Raw genomic sequence first — 20508 nt, forward strand, 5'->3', positions numbered from 1 at the left:
ATAAAAACAAAAATAAACAAATGGGACCTAATTAAACTTAAAACCTTTTGCACAGCAAAGGAAACCATAAACAAAACGAAAAGACAACTCACAGAATGGGAGAAAATATTTGCAAACAATGCAACCAACAAGGGATTAATCTGCAAAGTATATAAAGACCTCATATAACTCAATATCAAAAAACATACAGGGGCTTCCCTGGTGGCGCAGTGGTTGAGAGTCCGCCTGCTGATGCAGGGGACACGGGTTCATGCCCCAGTCTGGGAAGATCCCACATGCCGTGGAGCGGCTAGGCCCGTGAGCCATGGCCGCTGAGCCTGCACGTCCGGAGCCTGTGCTCCACAATGGGAGAGGCCACAACAGTGAGAGGCCCGCGTACCGGAAAAACAAACAAACAAAAAACATACAAAAACCAAACAACTCAATTAAAACATGAGAAGACCTGAATAGACATTTTTCCAAAGACATACAGATGGCCAAAGAGCACATGAAAAGATGCTCAACACTGCTAATTATTAGGGAAATGCAAATCAAAACTACAATGAGTTGTCCTCACGTGGGTCAGAATGGCCGTCATCAAAAAGTTTGTAAGAGAGTAGCACTGACATATATACACTACCAAATGTAAAATCGATAGCTAGTGGGAAGCAGCCGCGTAGCACAGGGAGATCAGCGGGGTGCTTTGCGATGACCTAGAGGGGTGGGATAGGGAGGGTGGGAGGGAGGCTCAAGAGGGAGGGGATATGGGGATATATGTATACATATAGCTGATTCACTTTGTTATACAGCAGAAACTAACAACATTGTAAATCAATTATATTCCAATAAAGATGTTAAAAAAGATTAATAAAATAATATAGTTTTTAAAAAGTTTACAAATAATAAATGCTGGAGAGGGTGTGGAGAAAAGGGAACCCTCCTACACTGTTGGTGGGAATGTAAATTGGTACAGCCACTATGAGAACAGTATGGAGGTTCCTTAAAAAACTAAAAATAGAGCTACCATAATGATCGAGCAATCACAATCCTTAGGCATATATCTGGAAGAAACCATACTCTGAAAAGATACGTACCCCAATGTTCACTGCAGCACTACTTAGAACAGCCAAGACATGGAAGCAACCTAAACGTTTATGGACAGATGAATGGATAAAGATGTAGTAAATATACACAATGCAATATCAACCATAAAAAAGAATGAAGTAATTAATGGCATTTGCAGCAACGTGGATGGACCTAGAGATTATCATACTAAGTTAAGTCAGCCAAAGACAAATATCATATGATATCACTTATATGTGGAATCTAAAAAACATGATACAAATGAACTTACAAAACAGAAACAGACTCACAGAAGACAAACTTATGGTTACCAAAAGGGAAAGGTGGGGGGGGGGATAAATTAGGAAGTTGGGATTAACATATACACACTGCCATATATAAAAGACAATCAACAAGGACCTACTATTTAACACAAGGAACTCTACTCAATACTCTGTAATCTACGTGGGAAAATAATCTGAAAAAGAATAGTTATATGTATGTATATGTATAACAATCACTTTGCTGTACACCTGAAACTAACACAACATTGTAAATCAACTATACTCCAATATAAAATAAAAATTAAAAAATAAAATAAAATGGGTCATAGACCTAAATTCATGACAAACTGTATTTAAAAAAAGCAATTAATTGGCCTTCATGAAAATTTAAAACTTTTACTTTTTAAATAATACGTTTAAGAAAATGAAGACTGGGCTTCCCTGGTGGCGCAGTGGTTGAGAGTCCGCCTGCCGATGCAGGGGACACGGGTTCGTGCCCCGGTCCGGGAAGATCCCACATGCCGTGGAGCAGCTGGGCCCGTGAGCCATGGCCGCTGAACCTGTGCATCCAGAGCCTGGGCTCCACAATGGGAGAGGCCACAACAGTGAGAGGCCCGCGTACCGGAAAAAAAAAAATAGAAAATGAAGACTTTTTTCCCTCAAACTTAAGAGAATATATTTGTAAAAATTAAAACCTAACAAAGAACTTTTATCTAGAATATATAAAGACCGCTTACTAATCAATAAGAGGATAAATAACCCCATAAAAAGAGGGGAAAAAGATACGCAAAGACACTTCACCAAAGAGGATATACAGACAGCAAAGGAGCACGTGAAAAGATGCTTCAGCATCCTTAGTCATTAGGAAAATACAAATTAAAGCTATAATGAGGGCTTCCCTGGTGGCGCAGTGGTTGAGAGTCCACCTGCCAATGCAGGGCACACGGGTTCGTGTCCCGGTCTGGGAAGATCCTACATGCTGCAGAGCGGCTGGGCCCATGAGCCATGGCCGCTGAGCCTGCGCGTCCGGAGCCTGTGCTCCGCAACGGGAGAGGCCACAACAGTGAGAGGCCCACGTTCCGTCAAAAAAAATAAAAGAAAAAGCTATAATGAAATAACATTACATGCATATTAAAATCGTTAAAATTTTAAAAGCTTATCATACCAAGTGATGAGGATGTGGAGCGCCTAGGACTCTGACAGACTGCTAAGTAAAATGGCACTGGCAGTGAAATACATGCAAGACTCCACCATTCCACTCCTGGACATTACTCAAGAGAAATGAACAACATGTACAAAATGTAGCTAGCAGCTTTATTTGTTAATAGCCCAAAACTGGAAACAATTCAAATGTCTATCAACAGGTAAATGGATAAATTCCAGTACATCCATACAATGGACTACTAACTCAATAAAAAAGGAATGAATTACTGAAGCACACACACGGATGAATCTCCAAATAATTATGGTGAGTGAAAGAAGACACAAAAAACTATAGTATGATTCCACTTTTGGGTAATTTTGGAAAATTCAAACTAATCTGTACTGACAAAGCTGATCAGTGTTTGCCTGAGGATATGACGAGTAGCCAGAGAGATAATAAAAGAGCACAAAGAAGCTTTTAGGGGTGGTGGGTATATTCATTATCTTGATTGAAGTGGTTTCATGTATATACATGTCAAATTTTGCCAAATTATACACTTATTTTTAAAAAGTCATTTGCCTTTTTCACTGTACAACACTTCTGCGTATACAGTGCTGGTTAAACTGCACATGATAATGTCATCATTCTTATAGATAATGGGATGCGTGTTCGTGTATTCTTTTGTTTTAAATTTTATTTTCCAGTATGGCAAATATCTATATATATGTAAACAGTGGTGTGCTAGAGTAGAATTGCACCAGCTCACAAGAGCCAATCGAGCACATCTATTCCCAGCTCTGTGTTTAGAGGTGTTACACTGATAGCTTGAATTTGGCAGTAAGTACACCATGGAAATTGGCAAATGCTACTACAAAATCGACTTCTTCTCAGACAGCTGGTCATTAAACATTTACCAACCCACCACTAGCTATAACATACATAAACCTCAATGGAATTCTTAATTTTTAATTATGTAAAAGGATTCTGAAAACCACTGGGCTAAAAACTTACCTTTATCAAGCTATAAGTGTTACTAGGGAGAAAAGAAAAAGAGACACTCACCCCTATCAAGAAAATCTTTTGCAGAGACTCACACTTTAGTTACCTTGACAAATTATGCTACTGCCATTCTCCCAGGGGGCTCATTATTGAAACAATGTTTCCCCTAAAACTAAGGGGGTCTTAAATAGTTAGCTCCTTCCTGAATTTGAAGAGCCCAAAGGCTGCTAGGAAAGGTGCTGCCATCTCCTCTAGCCAACACCAAGGATCCATCACCTTGCTTTCCATAGCTACTCACAGACCAAAAATGTAACTTTAAGGTACTGCTCAAAGAACAAGTTTTCTACGTAATGGATTCCAACTCCAACAATCAGATAAGAAGTTCATGACACAGATCTATTCATATCTGGTCAATCAACCATTAAGGATACCAAGATCTGATACTTTTACTAATTGCTTTGAGATAACTTGAATATGGAAGACTTACAGCCATTCCCTTGCCTTCTGCTCGTCTATGCCAGCCTGAGTCCTTTTTGACTATTTAATATGGTGTGGAGAATACCAGCATCAGTTGATGCTCCACCATCTCAACAGAGAGCTTCCCTATCCAGGAAGGGAAAAGGCTGAAATTAAAAAAAAACAAAAAAGAATCTCCATTAAAGAATTCAGAAGGGAGTTGATTATGTTGTAGAAACATATCTTCCTGTTTCATGACACGTTGGAAACATAAACATTAGGGCTTTTTCGCCTCCACTGCATAGAGGTCTGAGCGCTTCTGGCTAAAAATGGGGATTTGCTGGCGTATTTCAGCCAACTTCTTCAGGTCTGCAAAAACAGAAAAGTGCACTATTAGTAAGATGTAATTCCTTACCGACCGACGGGAATTTCTTCCCCAAACACTATGAAAACAACCAGAGCCTCAGCAAGTAATTTGCTCACAGGCCTTGTCTGGAGGCACAGACAGCCTGGCAATGTCCCTGTAGTCATTTCAAACCAAACCAAGAAAACTCAGGCTGAGATACAGCCCCAGGGCTTGGCCAGAGAACCAAGGATAAATGAGGAGGGTGGGGCATAAAGGAGCCCCTCCAGGTGACAGGGTTTCACAGCTATGGAATCTGGCCTCAGAGAATGGGGACACCAGAGACCTAAACTGTGCCAGAGCTAATCTTACCTATGTCTGAATACACGATCATTTCTTCAGTGCCAGCTTTGACAAGGACCTCCCCCCTGAAAAAGATTCAGGGGAAGAATGAGTGGATTCTCTGATGTTTGCTGATATTCAGGGTCTCTCTGTTTTTCCTCCCCATCTCACAGGCCAAAGGGGAAGGAATCTGAGATTTAAAACAAGAAGGTAGGGGCATAAATTCCTGTTCTACCATTGAAGTAGCTGTGTGGCCTTGTGGCAAGTCATCTGGAATCTCCATTTCCTAATCCATAAAGTGGAAATATGAGCTCTGTGAGGACTTGGTGAGAAAATTATGGAGTGTATTTTGTAACCCACAAACTGCTAGGGAATGGTAATTATTCTAAGATGTGATGGAAGAAATTTTCACATAATGAGGTATGGGGAAGTCATTCTGGCTTATACATCATTTAACTTAAACTTTATGCTAACTGGAACAGCCTGCCTTGTGGCCTATCACACATACATTGTACATCTGCTTTAACTATTAAAGAAAAGGGTGCACTGTCCAGAAGGAAAGAATGTTCGTTCTGAAGATGGAAATAAATGCCTCCCTTCCTGAGACATCAATGCTAATACTCTTTCTATATAAGGCTCCCTTCCCAAGCACCAAGGCCATACCACTTGCTGTATACATGCTGATCTTTTTTTTTTTGAAATCTTGAAAGAATGTACACCTGTTGTGTTTGACATTCCTTGTTCTGACAAGATATAAAACTGTGCCGCAAACCATGCTTCTTCAGAATAGTTCCTCAGAGCTATGTGAGAGGCTGTCTCAAAGGTTACAGCCCTCAGTTTGGCTTGAATAAAACTCTTTTCTATTCCTATTATAGATTATTTATTATTTCTGTCGACGGATGTAAACATCTGGGAATAGAGACACCTATAACCAACAGGAAGCTCCATCTGTCTCCTCGTGAGTACATTCAAGACCCCTTTACAAGGGGAGTCTGGCTCTGTTTCTTCACACCTCCCAAGGCTGCTACCCAACCATGCGGATGGTGAGACTAGGCCTGGGCAGGGCCCAGATCTGCCTGGATCTCTGGTTTCATGCCTGTGATCCCTGGATCCCTATGTTAATGGCTTTCAGGGTTTGAGGGAAAGGTTTCAACCTATGGGGCCTGGGTAGAAATGGTAGAACCATGCCCTGGCAGGAACCCCACACTGGGAACAGCAACACTCCATAAATCTGAGGAAAAGCTGATTTGGAAAACTCTTTCCCGTGCTGAGGCTCTTGGCCCAAAACAGCTTCAGAAACATATCTGTGAAATGAAATTTCTCCAAAGCACAAAACAAAGTAATCTGATACAACAAACAATCTGACATAATAATTGGTTCCATCTACCAGATGGCCACAAATTTTTGGCACAATGAGCTACAAACACCATCATTAATGCCATTTAACTGAATCCTTTTCTAGTCTCTTCTATTTCTTTCCCATTTGCCCTGGCATTCAAAGATCTCTATGTTAACCCCAGGCGCCTATACCAACGCTGATATAAGCCAGAGGGCTCCCAAACCGAATGGGGGGGGGGGATTCTAAAAAGGAAGAAATAAAGGTAAATCTTATACAACTACTTTGTGTCAGAGCAGCCAGCTTGATCAGTAACAGAGTTCATTAGGAGAACCAGCTGGGGAGCAGAGCTGCCCAAAAGGTCAGGAAGCTGATCACTAACATCTGCAGAGGAACCTGAGTCAAGTTTAATTCTGAAGCCAACTCAATCCTTCCAGTCTTTCAATGCCTCCCAAATCCTAGCGTGCAAGAGGCTCACTGGGACTCTCTCGCTGGTCACATCTTCCAAGGCCTTCCCACCACACACTTTAATCTGTGGGTCCTGTAAAGTCAGCAGAGAGAAACTTTAGGAACCCCACAGTGACGTTTAAGCCTTTTCAGCCTTGTTACTGGTTTATTTATCCTGAAACTGTAGAAATGCATATCTGTGTGTGTGTGCTTATGTGTCTGTAATCATACAGACATATGAGAAGTAGTATGGAATAAATCTCAGTTCTGAATTCAAAAGTCTTGGATCCAAACACCAGTTCTAGCCACTTTATCCTGTAAACTTCAAGTCTACCATCTATAAACTGGGCTAAATAAAGATAAGTCCCTGAGAGTTCACACTGAGATTATGTGTGTGAAAGTACTATGTAAACTATACAAATGCCAGTAAGATATGTCTATTAACATATGTATATGTATCTGGGCAGACTTCCATGCTGGTTTCGCTAAGTAATAAAATGCTTTTCCCTCTCACAGAGGACAAGTTCACAGCTCCCCTTAATTCATCCCATCCTCCACTCTCCTCTAATCATTATGCAGGGAGCAAATCCTCAACCTGCAACTCATTCCTGCCCTAGGACCATTGACCCAGTCTAAATTTTAACCAAAAGCCAAGAGTTTGGGAGCCTCTTTTACTAAAACCACCCACCCGTGACTGCTGCCTTGTTTCCAAGTTTGGTTGACATTAAAAGTCACTTAGAAACTCAGAAGAGGGCTGAGGCCAAGCACTCAGTCAGGAGAGCAGTCTCTCTCACATGGTTTTCAAGTGGAAGCTTCTCTCACTGAGAGACCTGGAGACCTGGCAGGCATGTGGGGAGATGGGGGTGGAGGGAGGGGCGGGACCAGGCAGGAATCAGACAACCCACTTGCCCAAGTGCCATCTCCCGAGCTCCTCGTGAGCCTGTCCCTGTGTAGCCAACTCACCAAGGACTCACAACGGTGCTGTGTCCCCAGGCAACATAGGAGGCTTTGTCATCCCGGGCAGGAGATGCCGTGGCCACGTACACCTGATTATCAACAGCGCTGTAGTTAATGGACAGAAAAGAGGTAAATTATACAGTGATTACATAGATCTGTGACTTTTTATCCTAAGTGTACAGATCCTTATTTCAAAAACTAGGATAGGACAGGCTGGCTCAGATGTGGAAGAAACATCCAAAGCCACAGAACCCTCTCTTCAAAAAAGATCTTATTGCATAAGCCAGTTCTCGAGCAATTCTGCCCACCAGGGGACATGTGCCAGTGTCCGGAGACATTTTTGACTGTCACGACTAAAGGATTGCTATTGGCATCTAGTGGGTAGAGGCCAGGGGTGCTGCTAAACACCGTGCAATGCACAGGGCAGCCCCTACACCAAAGAGTCATCCAGCCCAAGATGTCAGTGCTGCCAAAGCCGAGAAACCCCGGCCTGAGCCAACCTGTAACAGTAAAGAGCAGAGCTTCTCTGGTTAATGCAGTCAAGGTGGCCAGAGAGAATGGACTGGCCTTGCTCTGGGACAACACACCTTGCAGGGCTGCAGGGCCCTTCCATGCCAATGTGGCAGCCCCATTGTCTCAAATTAGGCAAGAATTTCGGGTGGCAGCCCGGGTGCACCAAAGCCACCTGACCCAGAGCCCTCTGGGCTCAATCAACAGATTCATGCCAGACCATCCCAGTCTCTCCCAAGCTTTTCTTCCTTTCAACAAGGCAGCGTTTATTAATACTCATGGGTATCACGTACCCCTACCCCGCCTTCCATCACGCAACCAGCCAAACACTTCTACATCCCCTTCCAATAAAAATTACCATCATCTCCAGACATGAGCTAGTGGCTACCCCTGGGCGGAGAGAAGAGAGTACTGACTGGGAAGGAGCAAAAGGGAGCACTGCAAGGCACTAGAAATGTTCAAGATGTTGATCTTGGTCATAGGTGAATACATATGTAAAAACTCACTAACCTGTAAACTTAAAACTAGTACACTTTTCTGTAAGTATGTAACACCTCACTTTAAAAATCTTTTAATGAAAAAAACTCATCTCTGACCAGAATTTGTTTTGCAGAACACTTTACACAGTCACACTCCTTTCCCCTTCCATGTTACACACACCTCTGCCATCTTCCCTTCACCACTCCTCAGCCTCAGGGGACCAGGGAAACAGCAACTGTGACATGCACAACATAGCTGTGCAACGCTCAGGACTTAGAAGTTAGAAGAGCGAGAACTGATGAGTTTCTTAGCAGAGTGCCAAGACTAACAGGACACTATGGAGGATGGAGTAGGATAAACACCCAGTCTGAGCAGCACAGGGTCCACAGAGTGCAGACCACAAGTCTCTCCCTAGGGCTGTCAGGCTAAAATAACCCCTGCCTTTTCCTTGGCTTCGGACACATACATTCCGTGGGTCTCCAATTCTCTGTAAAAGTTGCTGGCAACTGTATCAGAGACACCAATCCATGCCTGAACACAGAAGAATGAAATTGCTGCCCACCTGATGCAGTGAATGCTCTTCAAAATTCAAAACTCACAGTCCCCAAAATCCATGAGACTGGTGCTGTGGCTTCTGAGGAGAAGGTGCCCTACACTAGAAGCCCTCCTTTTGGGCTGCAAGATGAAAAGAGTCACCTTTTTCAACTGCATTTGGATGCCGGGGCATTCTGAGTCAGAGGCAGCATTCCTTACGGGGAAGGTTGGTGCTTCCACCAAACTGGAAATGTTCCCACAAAGAAACACTGAGACTCCTGAAGGTGTGCTTGAGATGCTTTCTTACCGGCCTCGCTGAAGCAACTCCCAGTGGGCTGGTCCGGTGGTCAAATTAAAAGCTGCAGGATATACCAACAGCTGGCAGCCTTGGGGAGAGAAAGGTCAAAGAGCAGATGCAGGTAGACACCAACCACACGAGCCCCTCCCTCTGTTCCTTACCCAGCAGGGACCAAACTCAAACTTCCCCAAGCATAAAAAGATTCAGCCAAGTCAGACAGGGTCAGCAGCATTAAGTATGGCTCTAAATTCCTCTAGACACACACACACAAAACACATACACACAAGAAAAGTGGTATTGACAACCAAAACCACAACATGTGACTTTGCTTTAAAAAAGTGGAGAACCTGTCATTCGAATTCCTCTCAGCATCATGTGGTCAGCTCCCATGGCCAAGGACCATGTTTTGTGATGCTTGTCAATTGAAACGAGGGGCAGAGTAGGGCTCTACTACTTATTGCTAAGACTCAACTGAGACTGCCAACCCAGAGCCCTTGTGCCTCCACCTTCTGCTGAGCAGGGAGTCAAACCGTTTGCACCCACTTCACTTTCACCGACAGATAAATTGGAATCAGAGTATCTTTGGCAGTCTAGTACGTATGCTAATATTTGTTGAGTACCATATGAGGAATTCTGTAAGTCCTCTCTCCTTAATCTTCACACTGTTCCTGTGGAGATGCATATTTTTCCAGAGATTAAGTAATTTACCCAAAGTATTGTGCCAATTAAGGGGAAGAGTTGGAACCAGAACCCAAATCTTCTGATCTGACTTGGTGCTTCTCCAGGATGGTAGCATGCTCCTCTGGACCAAAATGTCACTGACTACATTTCAACTACCCAACATCTAGGACTAGTAAGTGGTGAAAGCCATGTGCACGCAGACCATTTCTACTGGGCCCCGAGTGACTCTTTCCAAACACAGTAGCAGGAAGGGCTCAAAGGGTAGAGCAGAGGTTTAGTTTAGGAGTATGGCTCCTCCCTCAGCTATGTGGCGTGTTAAATTACAACCCCCCAAAAACCATACTGTCCATATGCAGGAGAAGTCTGAGAATTCATATGGAGGTAGAGAAATTAAGACCTCTCCTCCAGGTTTTCTGACCAAGGGTTCCCTCTATCCACAAAGACCAGCCCAAATTAAACCTCCAAGCATTCACACAACATAACTGTAGTGCTGCCTTACCTCTCTGTGCATAGATTTGTGCCAGCTCTGCAAAGCGGATGTCGTAGCAGATGCCCAGGCCCACTCTGCAGTAAGCTGTTTTCCAAACAGAAAATATACAAACAAAAAGTTAAGCTCCTCCCTCATGGTGCAGCAGGGGAAAGCCTCCAAGATCTAATGATCACAAAACACTGACGGGAATACATTCATGCAGGGCCCATGGATGGAGAAAATGTATAAGCTTATTCCTGCCTGGACCTCACCTCGTGAAGACATCATTTACAACAACAAAGCAGAGATAAAAAACTCGTTCTAACTGAATGCTTCTTATATAAGTGGGAGGTGTTCAATCGTGGCCTAATGGGTACAGGCCGGAAGCTATCATACTAATAAAAGGCTGTGACCAAATGGAAGAGCAAAACCATGTCAAACCCTCAGTTCTCCATCCAGCCCCCCCTTTCTAGATCTCTGACCATTCTCTGCCCTTCTCACTTCTGGCCTTTCAGTCAGGTTTTGTAAAGAGGTTGGGAAGGGAGAGAAGTGAAAAACATAGGACTACCTGATCCTTTTCTACAGGGACTGCTAAAAGAGGTGAATTTATCTGGTACGTACGAGTATCAAATGTGGAGAAACTATCACCAGGACTCAACGTTTTAGATTCTTGAAATGTGATTTTCCCAGGAACATCAATGTCAAACAGATGGAGCTGCATCACAAATAATGGATTCGGTTACCTCTTTTCTGCAGGGTTCATGACAATAATAACAAACATCTTTCCATGGCCAGCAATGGGGGTGTTCTAAGATCAACTGTACAAACAGCACCCCCAATCTGCCCACAACCCACCCCACAAGCTGACTGACATCATATCAAAATGATTTCTAACACAGGGAACTGGAAAAATGATGCTGTAGGTCTTAGACCCTTGTTTCCTTAGTGGTGTGCAAATCAACATCTAGATTTCTTATGGAAAGAAATTAATGTGCAGCTTTTTTACTCAATATAAATGCTAAATGAAGACTTCTCAGAATCAGAATCAAACTGATACATTGGCAGAAGAGGTGGAGAGTGGGTGAGCAATCACAAATAGGTAAAATTTGCAAACCCAATGCAGCAATATATTAAAAAGAAACACATCACTTCCAAATTGGATTTATTCAAGGAAAGCCAATGTGATTTAACATTAAAAAACCAATCAATGTGATTTACCACATGAACAAAATAAAGGGGAAAAGTCATATGATCATCCTAAGAGGTGCATAATGAGCATTTGGTAAACTTCTCCATCCATTCTTATTTAAAAAACGGAACAGAAAAACTCTTCTAGGAAGGGAACCTCCTTAATCTGATAAAGAATATCTGCAAAAAAAAAATCTAAGGAAACATCATATTTAATGGTGAAACATTAAAACCCTTCTCCTATTGAGATCAAGAACAAGGTAAGTACACCTGCTATTCAACACTGTACCAGAGGTCCTAACCAAAGCAACAAGGCAAAGGAAAGGAATAAAAAGGATAAAGATTAGAAAGAAAAAATTAAAAGCCATTATTCTCAGATGATATATTTGTATACCTAAGAAATGTCAAAGGAAATATACAGATGAATTATTAGAATGAATAAGTTTACGCAAGGGTACTATATACAAGGTCAATATTTTAAAAATTAGTTCTACTTCTGTACACTAGCAAGAAACACAAAATGAAAGGGCATCAAGAAATACCAATTAGGAACAAATCTAGTAAATGATATACAAGACTATACCCAAAAAACTATTAAAAAACTTTGAGAGAAATTAAAGAAAGCCTAAGTAAATGGAGAGAGATATATATCATATTCATGGCCTGGAAAACTCAATTCTGAAAACAAGCACTTTAAAGAGTTGGGTTAATAGCCCAATGCTGGGACTTCCCTGGTGGCTCAGTGGTTAAGAAGCCACCTGCCAATGCAGAGGACACAGGTTTGAGCCCTGGTCCAGGAAGATCCCAGATGCCGCAGAGCAACTAAGCCCATGCACCACAACTACTGAGCACCCCTTTATATTGAGACTGTGACAATATAAGTTCAATCGCCACAACTACTGAAACGCACACACCTAGAGCCCGTGCTCCGCAACAAGAGGAGCCATTACGATGAGAAGCCTGCACAACGCAACAAAGAGTAAACCCCACGCTCCGCAACTAGAGAAAGACTGCATGGCAACGAAGACCCAACACAGCCAAAAAATTAATTAATTAATTAATTAAAAAGAAATATACTTAACTTAAAAAAAAAAGAAACATAGCTCAATGCTGGGTCCTCTTCCACTAATGGCAGAGTGGCTCCTATCAGACCAGCTTTCTCACAGATAACTATGAACTCTGGACAAAATAAAAAACACAACTACTTAAAAGCACTTGAGAATAATCAAAATCAGGCAGAAACAGAAGAGAAGTCAACACTTGGAAGAAGGGACTAGTGCTGTGTGAGTTTCCCATTTGTTTACAGCTTTTAGTTGGAGGCAAGGCCCCAGCTGTTGCTAGGAGTGGTGGTGACAACTACGCACAATCATACCAGCTGAGGAACCAGAGAATAGAGTTTCATGGCAGGTGGAAAGTGAGGGGGAAATGCTGCTGAAAAGGAGAAAGCCAAAGAACAGCCCTAAATTTTACATATAAAATCTGTCCAAATCTCTGACTAACCAATGAACTAAAGATGTGTGGGGCAAACTCCAAGCAGCCCAGCTAAAGCTAAACAACTTTACAGTAGAACAGAGCAGCTGAAGTTGCTACCCACCTCACAAAGGAAAAAGAGTTTGGTGTTTGAGTATGCCCAAATTAACTACTTGCTAAAATAAAAAATTAAACACTTTTCAGGGGAATGTAATAGAAGTTAGAATCTCAACAACATATAATCCAATATACAATCCTAATTACTAGATACACAAAGATATTACCCAAAGTCTTAAAGAAAAAGCAGCAATGGAGCAGACCCCAGTAAGACCCAGATGTGATAATTATCAAAGACTTTAAAGCAGCTATTGAAACTAAGCTCAAGAGAGTAAAGAAAAATAAGCTCTTAATGCATAAACGAACAGAAAATACAGTAGGGAATAAAAGCTATGAAAAAGAATGAAATGAAAATTTTAGAACTGAAAAATTCAACATCTGAATTTTTTAAAAATTTCACTGGATTGATTTACAGGAGAGTGGAGATTACAGAAGAAAGACTCAGTGAATCTGAAGATGGGTCAATGGAAAATGCCCAATCTGAAGAAGACAGAGATAAATCATTGAAAAACAAAAATAAAAAACAGAGCCTTGGTGACCTGGTTTGGTGAACAGTATCAAAACTGGAGTCCCATAAGAAGAGAATGGGACAGAAAAATATTTAACAAAATAATGCCCCCAAGTTTCCCAAATACAGTGAAAGACTTAAATTTTACAGATTCAAGAAACACAAAGCAGGACAAATACAAAGAAAACCATATCTAGGAATATAAGAGTCAAAATAGTGAGAACTAAAGATTATGAAAAGACCTTGAAGGCAGGTAGAGAAAAACATGAATTGCATGCAGAAGAACAATACTAATTATCACTAACTTCATATCGGGGGTAGAAAAAGAGGCTAGAAGATAACTGAATAATAACATCTTTCAAACTTCTGAGGAAAAAAAGAAAACTGTCAACCCAGAATTCTATTCCACCAAAAATCTTTTTTTTTTTTGCGGTACGCGGGCCTCTCACTGTTGTGGCCTCTCCCGTTGGGGAGCGCAGGCTCCGGACGCGCAGGCTCAGCGGCCATGGCTCACGGGCCCAGCCGCTCTGTGGCATGTGGGATCTTCCCGGACAGGGGCACGAACCCACGTCCCCTGCATCAGCAGGCGGACTCTCAACCACTGCGCCACCAGGGAAGCCCCACCAAAAATCTTTTTTAAGAATAAAGGCGGGACTTCCCTGGTGGTCCAGTTGTTAAGAATCCACCTTCCAATGCAGGGGACGCAGGTTTGACCTCCGGTCGGGGAAATAAAATCCCACATGCTGTGGGGCAACTAATCCCCGTGCACTCTAGAGCCTGCACGCCACAACTAGAGAGGAGCCTGCGCGCCACAACGAAAGATGCCGCAATGAAGATCCCATATGCTGCAACTAAGACCCGACGCAGCCAAATAAATAAGTATTTAAAAAAAAAAGAATAAAGGCAAAGTAAAGGTATATTCATAAATAAAAACTAAGATAATTCATAGCTAGCAGAGCCTCACTACAAAAATGCTAAAGGAGGTCTTTTTGTTTGAAGATAAACATACCAGACAGAACTAAGATCTTCAGGAAGAAAAGAAAAACACTAGAAATGGTAAGTATTTGGGTAAACACAAAATATTTCTCTCTTAATTTCTTTAAAATACACATGACTACTTAAATTAAAAATTAGTGTTTTGTGGGATTCATAATGTATATAGATGCAATATGTATGAAAACCATACCATAAAGAAATGACCTATACAATTGCAAGATTCTTAAATTTCACATGAAGAAATATATTATTAACTAAGTAGACTGTGACAATATAAGTGTGTATATTGTCACAGGGCAACAACTTAGGGAAAAAAAAGCAAACTACTACTCAACCCAAAAGAATGCAGGAAAGAGGAACAAAGGGAAAAAATAATTAAATGTCTATCTGCTTAAAATCCAACCATATCAATAATTACATTAAATATAAATAGAGTAATCACTCCAGTTAAAAGGCAAAGATTGTCAGAATGAAAAAAAAGCAAGACCCAACTACATGCTGTCTGCAAGAGAAGCATTTTAAATATAAAGAGACATATAGACTGAAAATAAAAGATTAGTAAAAGATGTACCATACAAGCAGTAAGTATAAGAAGGCTAGAGTGGCTATAGTAATATCAGAGCTAAACCTCAAGACAAAGAGTACTACAATGAAAAAAAAAAGACATATAATGATAAAAGAATCAACTTACCAAGAAGACTTAACAATCCTAAATGTATATGCATGCACTTCTACTGCAAAGATGTCAGCTCTCCCCAAAGTTGGATCACTGTATGTTCAATACCATCCTAATCAAAATTCCTGTAGGTTTTTCCTTGGCTGAAATCGATAGGCTGAGCCTACAATTTATATCAAAATGCCAACAGCCAAGAATAGCCACCTGTGCCAACTAATGAAATGCCTGATGTGTGTACCATATGATGAGAGTTACTGGGAACTTCAAAGCAAATTATCAGGAGGCAATGAGACTTGCCACATTCTCTACTTACCTTTCTGTGCTTTACCAGTAAAGTTCCATCGGGCCCAAACACGGCACAGGTATTATATAATTTCCCAGCATCCTCTTCAGGAATGGAACCTTTCATTGAGAGGAGAAACACACAGACATAGAAAACACTCTGAATAAAGCATTCTTTTATGATAACAGGACAAAGGCTTGATAAAGTTCACTGTCTTCTTGGGTCCACAATAAAGTTTACTATCTTCTAAGGGTTAATCATGTTTTTTTCTTCTTGAATATGATTTTTCAGAGACCAACTTCAGAGTGTAGGTGAAATATAATTAGGTTAGATGCCAAAGAAAGGTTTCAAAAATAACCAAACTGTTTCTGAATTCAGCTTTGATCTTGAGCAACACTTCATCTGAAGCATTGGTGCAACACGGGGAATTCACTGTTGCTCAACTTAAATTCACCAGGTCCTGCAACATAACTGTATCCAAAAAGGTCTTGAGGTGGGAATGTAAGCCAGTCTTTCCATCACTGAATATGGTTCCTGCAATTCTATCTCTTCTTGCTTTGCCTTCTTTTCTCCTCCTCTTATTCATTTCTAATTCTTACTATATGATAATAGAGAAATAATTTTGTTTGCTATATTAAACAGTTTTATTGTATTTTTATTTAAACAAACAGAACACTTTATTTAAACAAAACCACATAAATAAAGCTACTTTTTAAAAATTGAAGTATACTTGATTTACAATATTATACTAGTTTCAGGTATACAACATTGTGATTCAATGTATTTTTTTAGATTTTACTCCATTTAAAGTTATTACAAAATAATGGCTCTATTTATCCGTGCTGCACAATATAACCTTGTTGCTTATTTATTTTATACATAGTAGTTTATATCTCATAATCCTCCATCCTTATATTCCCCCTCCCTCCTTCCCTCTCCCCACTGGTAACCATTAGTTTGTTCTCTCTGTGAGTCTGTTTCCATTTTGTTATATACATTCCTTTGTTTTCTTTTTTTAGATTCCACATGTAAATGATAGCATTCAGTATTTGTCTTTCTCTGTCTGACTTAATTCACTAAGCCTAATACTCTAAGCTACCTTTGATGTATGCGGCCTCTTTATGGGAAAAAAAATAATCTTAACACTATATTAATGAAAGACATTCAGATATGGTTTCTCTTTCCACCTGCCCCTGTACTTCCAACTCCTTCTCCAGAGAAAATTATCATCAGTTTGGTGTGTGTCCTTCTACAGTATTTACTATGTCTTACATACATAAATACATATAAAAATATACAACCTTCTTTTGTGTGGGGCATTCATCTGTATGGAAGTACCTGTTCATTTCATATTAAACTTGCTCTTTTTCCACTGAACAGTGTGTCTCAAAGATCCTTCTGCATTCCTAAATACAGATCTACCTCATTCTTTTTTTTTTTTGCGGTACGCGGGCCTCTCACTGTTGTGGCCTCTCCCGTTACGGAGCACAGGCTCCGGACGCGCAGGCTCAGCAGCCATGGCTCACGGGCCTAGCCGCTCCGTGGCATGTGGGATCTTCCCGGACAGGGGCACGAACCCGTGTCCCCTGCATTGGCAGGCGGACCCTCAACCACTGCGCCACCAGGGAAGACCCTACCTCATTCTTTTTGATAGCTAATTTGTATTCCATGATTTAAATGTAACAACAAAAGTTACTCAGATGTTTTTAATGTTTAGGCCATTATACCTTGAGGGTAGGAAGTTACCTCCAATGACATATATGCTGCACTTCTTTGCTACTTCAGAAAGCTTCTGTGTGGAGTCACCAGGAATTTTCTCTGCATATTCAGGAAAATATTTCGTACCATATGGAGAATTAAAGCATTCCTAGAATAATGTTGGAAGAGAAAAAGGGGGAAAAAACACCAAAACACCCAACTCACTTTAAAGTTCTGCTGTAAAAAGACATAGCTCTCAAAGGGGTAAAACACAGCTGATAAGAAAAACATGGACACCTCAGGGCTAAAGAGCCTGTGGACACAGACAGGACTCAGCCCCTGACTCAGGTGGGGCTGGAGGAGACAAGTCAGTGTGCTATCCCAGATCCTGGTCACCTTGGCAAAAGACCGCACTTGCCTCTCCCTGAGTCCGCAGGAGAACTACGCCTTCCCAGCCTTGGGCACCCAGGCCCCACTACCACTGGGCTTACGCATAGGACTTTGGGCATTAGGATGACTCCATAGTCTCAGTACTATATCATTAACTATGTAAAGTAATAAACCCTGTGTTTTTTAAAAATACAGAAGCTTTGAAAGCCACAGAGGTTAGGGTGTTTCCTCATGTACAAAATGATCTATTTCTAAGCTCCCTTCCAGCACTATCATTCTGATCCTGCAAAATCTCTCACTCCCCTGAATATGTCTCAACAGCTCTGTGATAAAAGAAAAGCAAAACTACTAGATTTCGACTCTAGTTCATTCATTTCGCATTTACTGAGATTGCCTGTGCACCAGGCACTGCGCTAGGAAACTCAAGGCCGAGGATCACCAACTTGTACAAAACACGTGTTAGGTAGAGGGGAATTCAAGTGCTTTCACTCCTGGCCTTTAGACTCTTTTACCCCTAGCAACTTAAACCAACAAGAACCCGTTATCAGATGCAAGTACAGGTGAGTCCCATGGTGCAAAATTAAGATCTCGAGCTCCCTTGTTGAAGATTCCTACTCACTGGCCACGTTGTAATGGCCTGGAGCCTAAAATAAAATATAAGGTAGCCCTGAAAATTCTCCAGGGTTTGCAAACGGCTGCCTCCTCCCCATAGTGGGGTACTGGGTGGTCGGGAATAGTTCTCCCACTGACCCCAGCAGGCCTCTGCCAGTAGATGCATGTCCTGACACGTGCAGGACCTTCTCTGGGGCTGACCCTGTATTTGCTGACAAACAAATGTGGCGCAATCTTCAGCTGATTCTGTTCTAAAAGAGATGACGTAGGAGACAGATGCAGAGTCCTACTGGCTTACCACACTTTGGAAGATACCACAGACTTCCTAAATGTCTCTAACAATTTTCAGTTTTCAACAACTTTCAACAATTTTTTTAAATGCTGGAAGCTTAGCGCTAAAATCAATATGTCCTGGTCCTGTAAAGACTAAAGTACACAAGGAAAGAAGGTAAATATCTGAGGCACTGAGTATTTTAGCTTTAGGTTAAGTCCCTCAGCCTACTAGGCTTCTGAACAGAGTAGGTGACCTAAATTAAAAACCTGTAAGCATGCAGGCACATCTTATCACAAAGACTCTTGCTAGGGTCATCTTCCAGACAAGCATGGAACAATCCTGGGGCCCCACAGGACCTTGCTGGACCCCAGGACACAGAAGGACAACCAGAGCTAGCGGACATTATTCTGCTGGGACAACAGTTCCCAGAAAGGGGTGGCTGCCTCCATACTTACTGGCAGAGAAACTATTTTGGCTCCTTGCTTTGCTGCCTCCCAGATAAGGCCACAGGCTCGAGTGAGGTTATCTGATTTGACGGAAGAAACTTGAAGCTGGATGAGGGCCAAGCGGAAAGCTGAGGATGAAGATAAAACAAAACAGCTGTCAGAAGATCTGACTGCTGAATCACATAGAGCAGCATTTCTCAATGGAAGGTTAATTTTGCCCCCCAAGGCATCTGGCAATGTCTGGAGACATTGTTGATGGTCACAGCTAATGCAGTACTACTGGCATCTAGTGGGCAGAGGTCAGGGACACTGCCAAACATGCCATAATGCACAGGACAGTCCCTGACAAGAAAGAATTATCCAGTCCTAAATGTCAATAACGCTGAGGTTGAGCAACCCTGAGACAGAGCACATCCGTGGGCAAAGCTCATTCCAGGCACAAGAATCTGAAGTGAAGCAGGCAGGGCCAGCTTCTGCCTTACAAGTGAGAATGTGGCTTGAAGAAAGAAGACTAGGTCTGAGTACGCGACTATCCCTTATTATGTGAACTCCGGCCTCCAGTCTATCCCCAGTCCAGACGCTGAGCACCTCCCAGCGTAGCAGGTGAAATCCCTTTGGAAGTCTGCTCCACCGTGAGTTGGGGCAGCAGGCCCATGGGAAGTGGACATGCCTGTCTCGAAGTCCCCGTCACCAGCTGGGACACAGTGCACTGGTCCAGCTGCAGGTAGAGGGGGAGCCTGGCAACCAGTGGGCTGCACGTGTGCCTAGTCACAGGGCAGGGCCCCTGGGCAGGTCTGCACTCACCCCATGAGTATTCCCGTGCCCAAAGGAGCACAACATTAAGTAGCAAATGAAAAATACCATGAGAGGTTGAGGGAAACACTGTGGAAGGAAAACCCGAACAGCGTTTTTTCCTGCTATCTGAACAAGCGGCTCCACATTTTCACTGGAGACTCAGTCCCACAAGTTATGTGGCCAGCTCTGCCAACCAGACCTGCTGTCAGCCTTGGGGCAAGCAGGTTAGCGGCTCCTCCAGGCTTACTCCTTCCTTGAGGTAGTAGCCACACCCTACATTTGCTTTTCCTATAGAGTTCTCTTTTAGCTCTTACAGTAATCACCTTTTACTGGTTAATAGTCCTTTATATGAATTCTTTTCCTGTTCAAGTGACTGGTGTGGTTTCCGAGTCCTGCCTGGACCCTGACTGACAGTTTTTGCTTATGGTCTGATGAAAGGCTACATTAAAGGTTCCAAACCATTTTGTAACCCACAAAGTTTTGCAAAACTTCAGGAATTATCAGTAATGGCCTGGCCTCGCTTCCCTACCTGGCCTCTGCTGTGGAGTCTGAAATCCCACCATTCGTGATTTCTCTCTCTGGGTCTCTCCTGTAGCTGTAAAAACATCCCCAGAGAGGCAACACTGACAGACCCTAGCCTTTGATGAAGGCCTGTTTGGCTCAGGGTTAACCCCAAAAGTAGGAAAACTCAGATGTTCCATTCCTTGGCTTCTCCTAAATATACTGAGAGGAAC

General features: G+C 42.1%; 1 protein-coding gene across 3 annotated transcripts in view; it reads right to left on the bottom strand.

Annotated features, from left to right (window-relative positions):
• NIT2 (nitrilase family member 2) overlaps positions 1-20508 on the bottom strand; it is a 39327-nt gene that overhangs the window by 12057 nt on the left and 6762 nt on the right. For 2 of the 3 annotated variants that reach the window (XM_082655470.1, XM_082655471.1), the window contains exons 2-10: positions 18989-19107; positions 17306-17426; positions 15590-15678; positions 10943-11036; positions 10352-10426; positions 9181-9259; positions 7356-7454; positions 4640-4695; positions 2626-4293 (exon numbers count right to left, since the gene is read on the bottom strand). In XM_082655470.1, coding sequence (XP_082511596.1) covers positions 4202-4293; positions 4640-4695; positions 7356-7454; positions 9181-9259; positions 10352-10426; positions 10943-11036; positions 15590-15678; positions 17306-17426; positions 18989-19107 — 824 coding nt within the window. In that variant the 3' untranslated portion in view covers positions 2626-4201. Of the gene's footprint in view, positions 1-1073; positions 1124-2625; positions 4294-4639; positions 4696-7355; positions 7455-9180; positions 9260-10351; positions 10427-10942; positions 11037-15589; positions 15679-17305; positions 17427-18988; positions 19108-20508 lie in introns of those variants that run through there. The other variant, XR_014296817.1, reaches the window with a different exon arrangement.

The sequence above is a fragment of the Grampus griseus genome (genome assembly GCF_964374135.1).
Source record: "Grampus griseus genome assembly, chromosome: 5".
Lineage (NCBI taxonomy): Eukaryota > Metazoa > Chordata > Mammalia > Artiodactyla > Delphinidae > Grampus > Grampus griseus.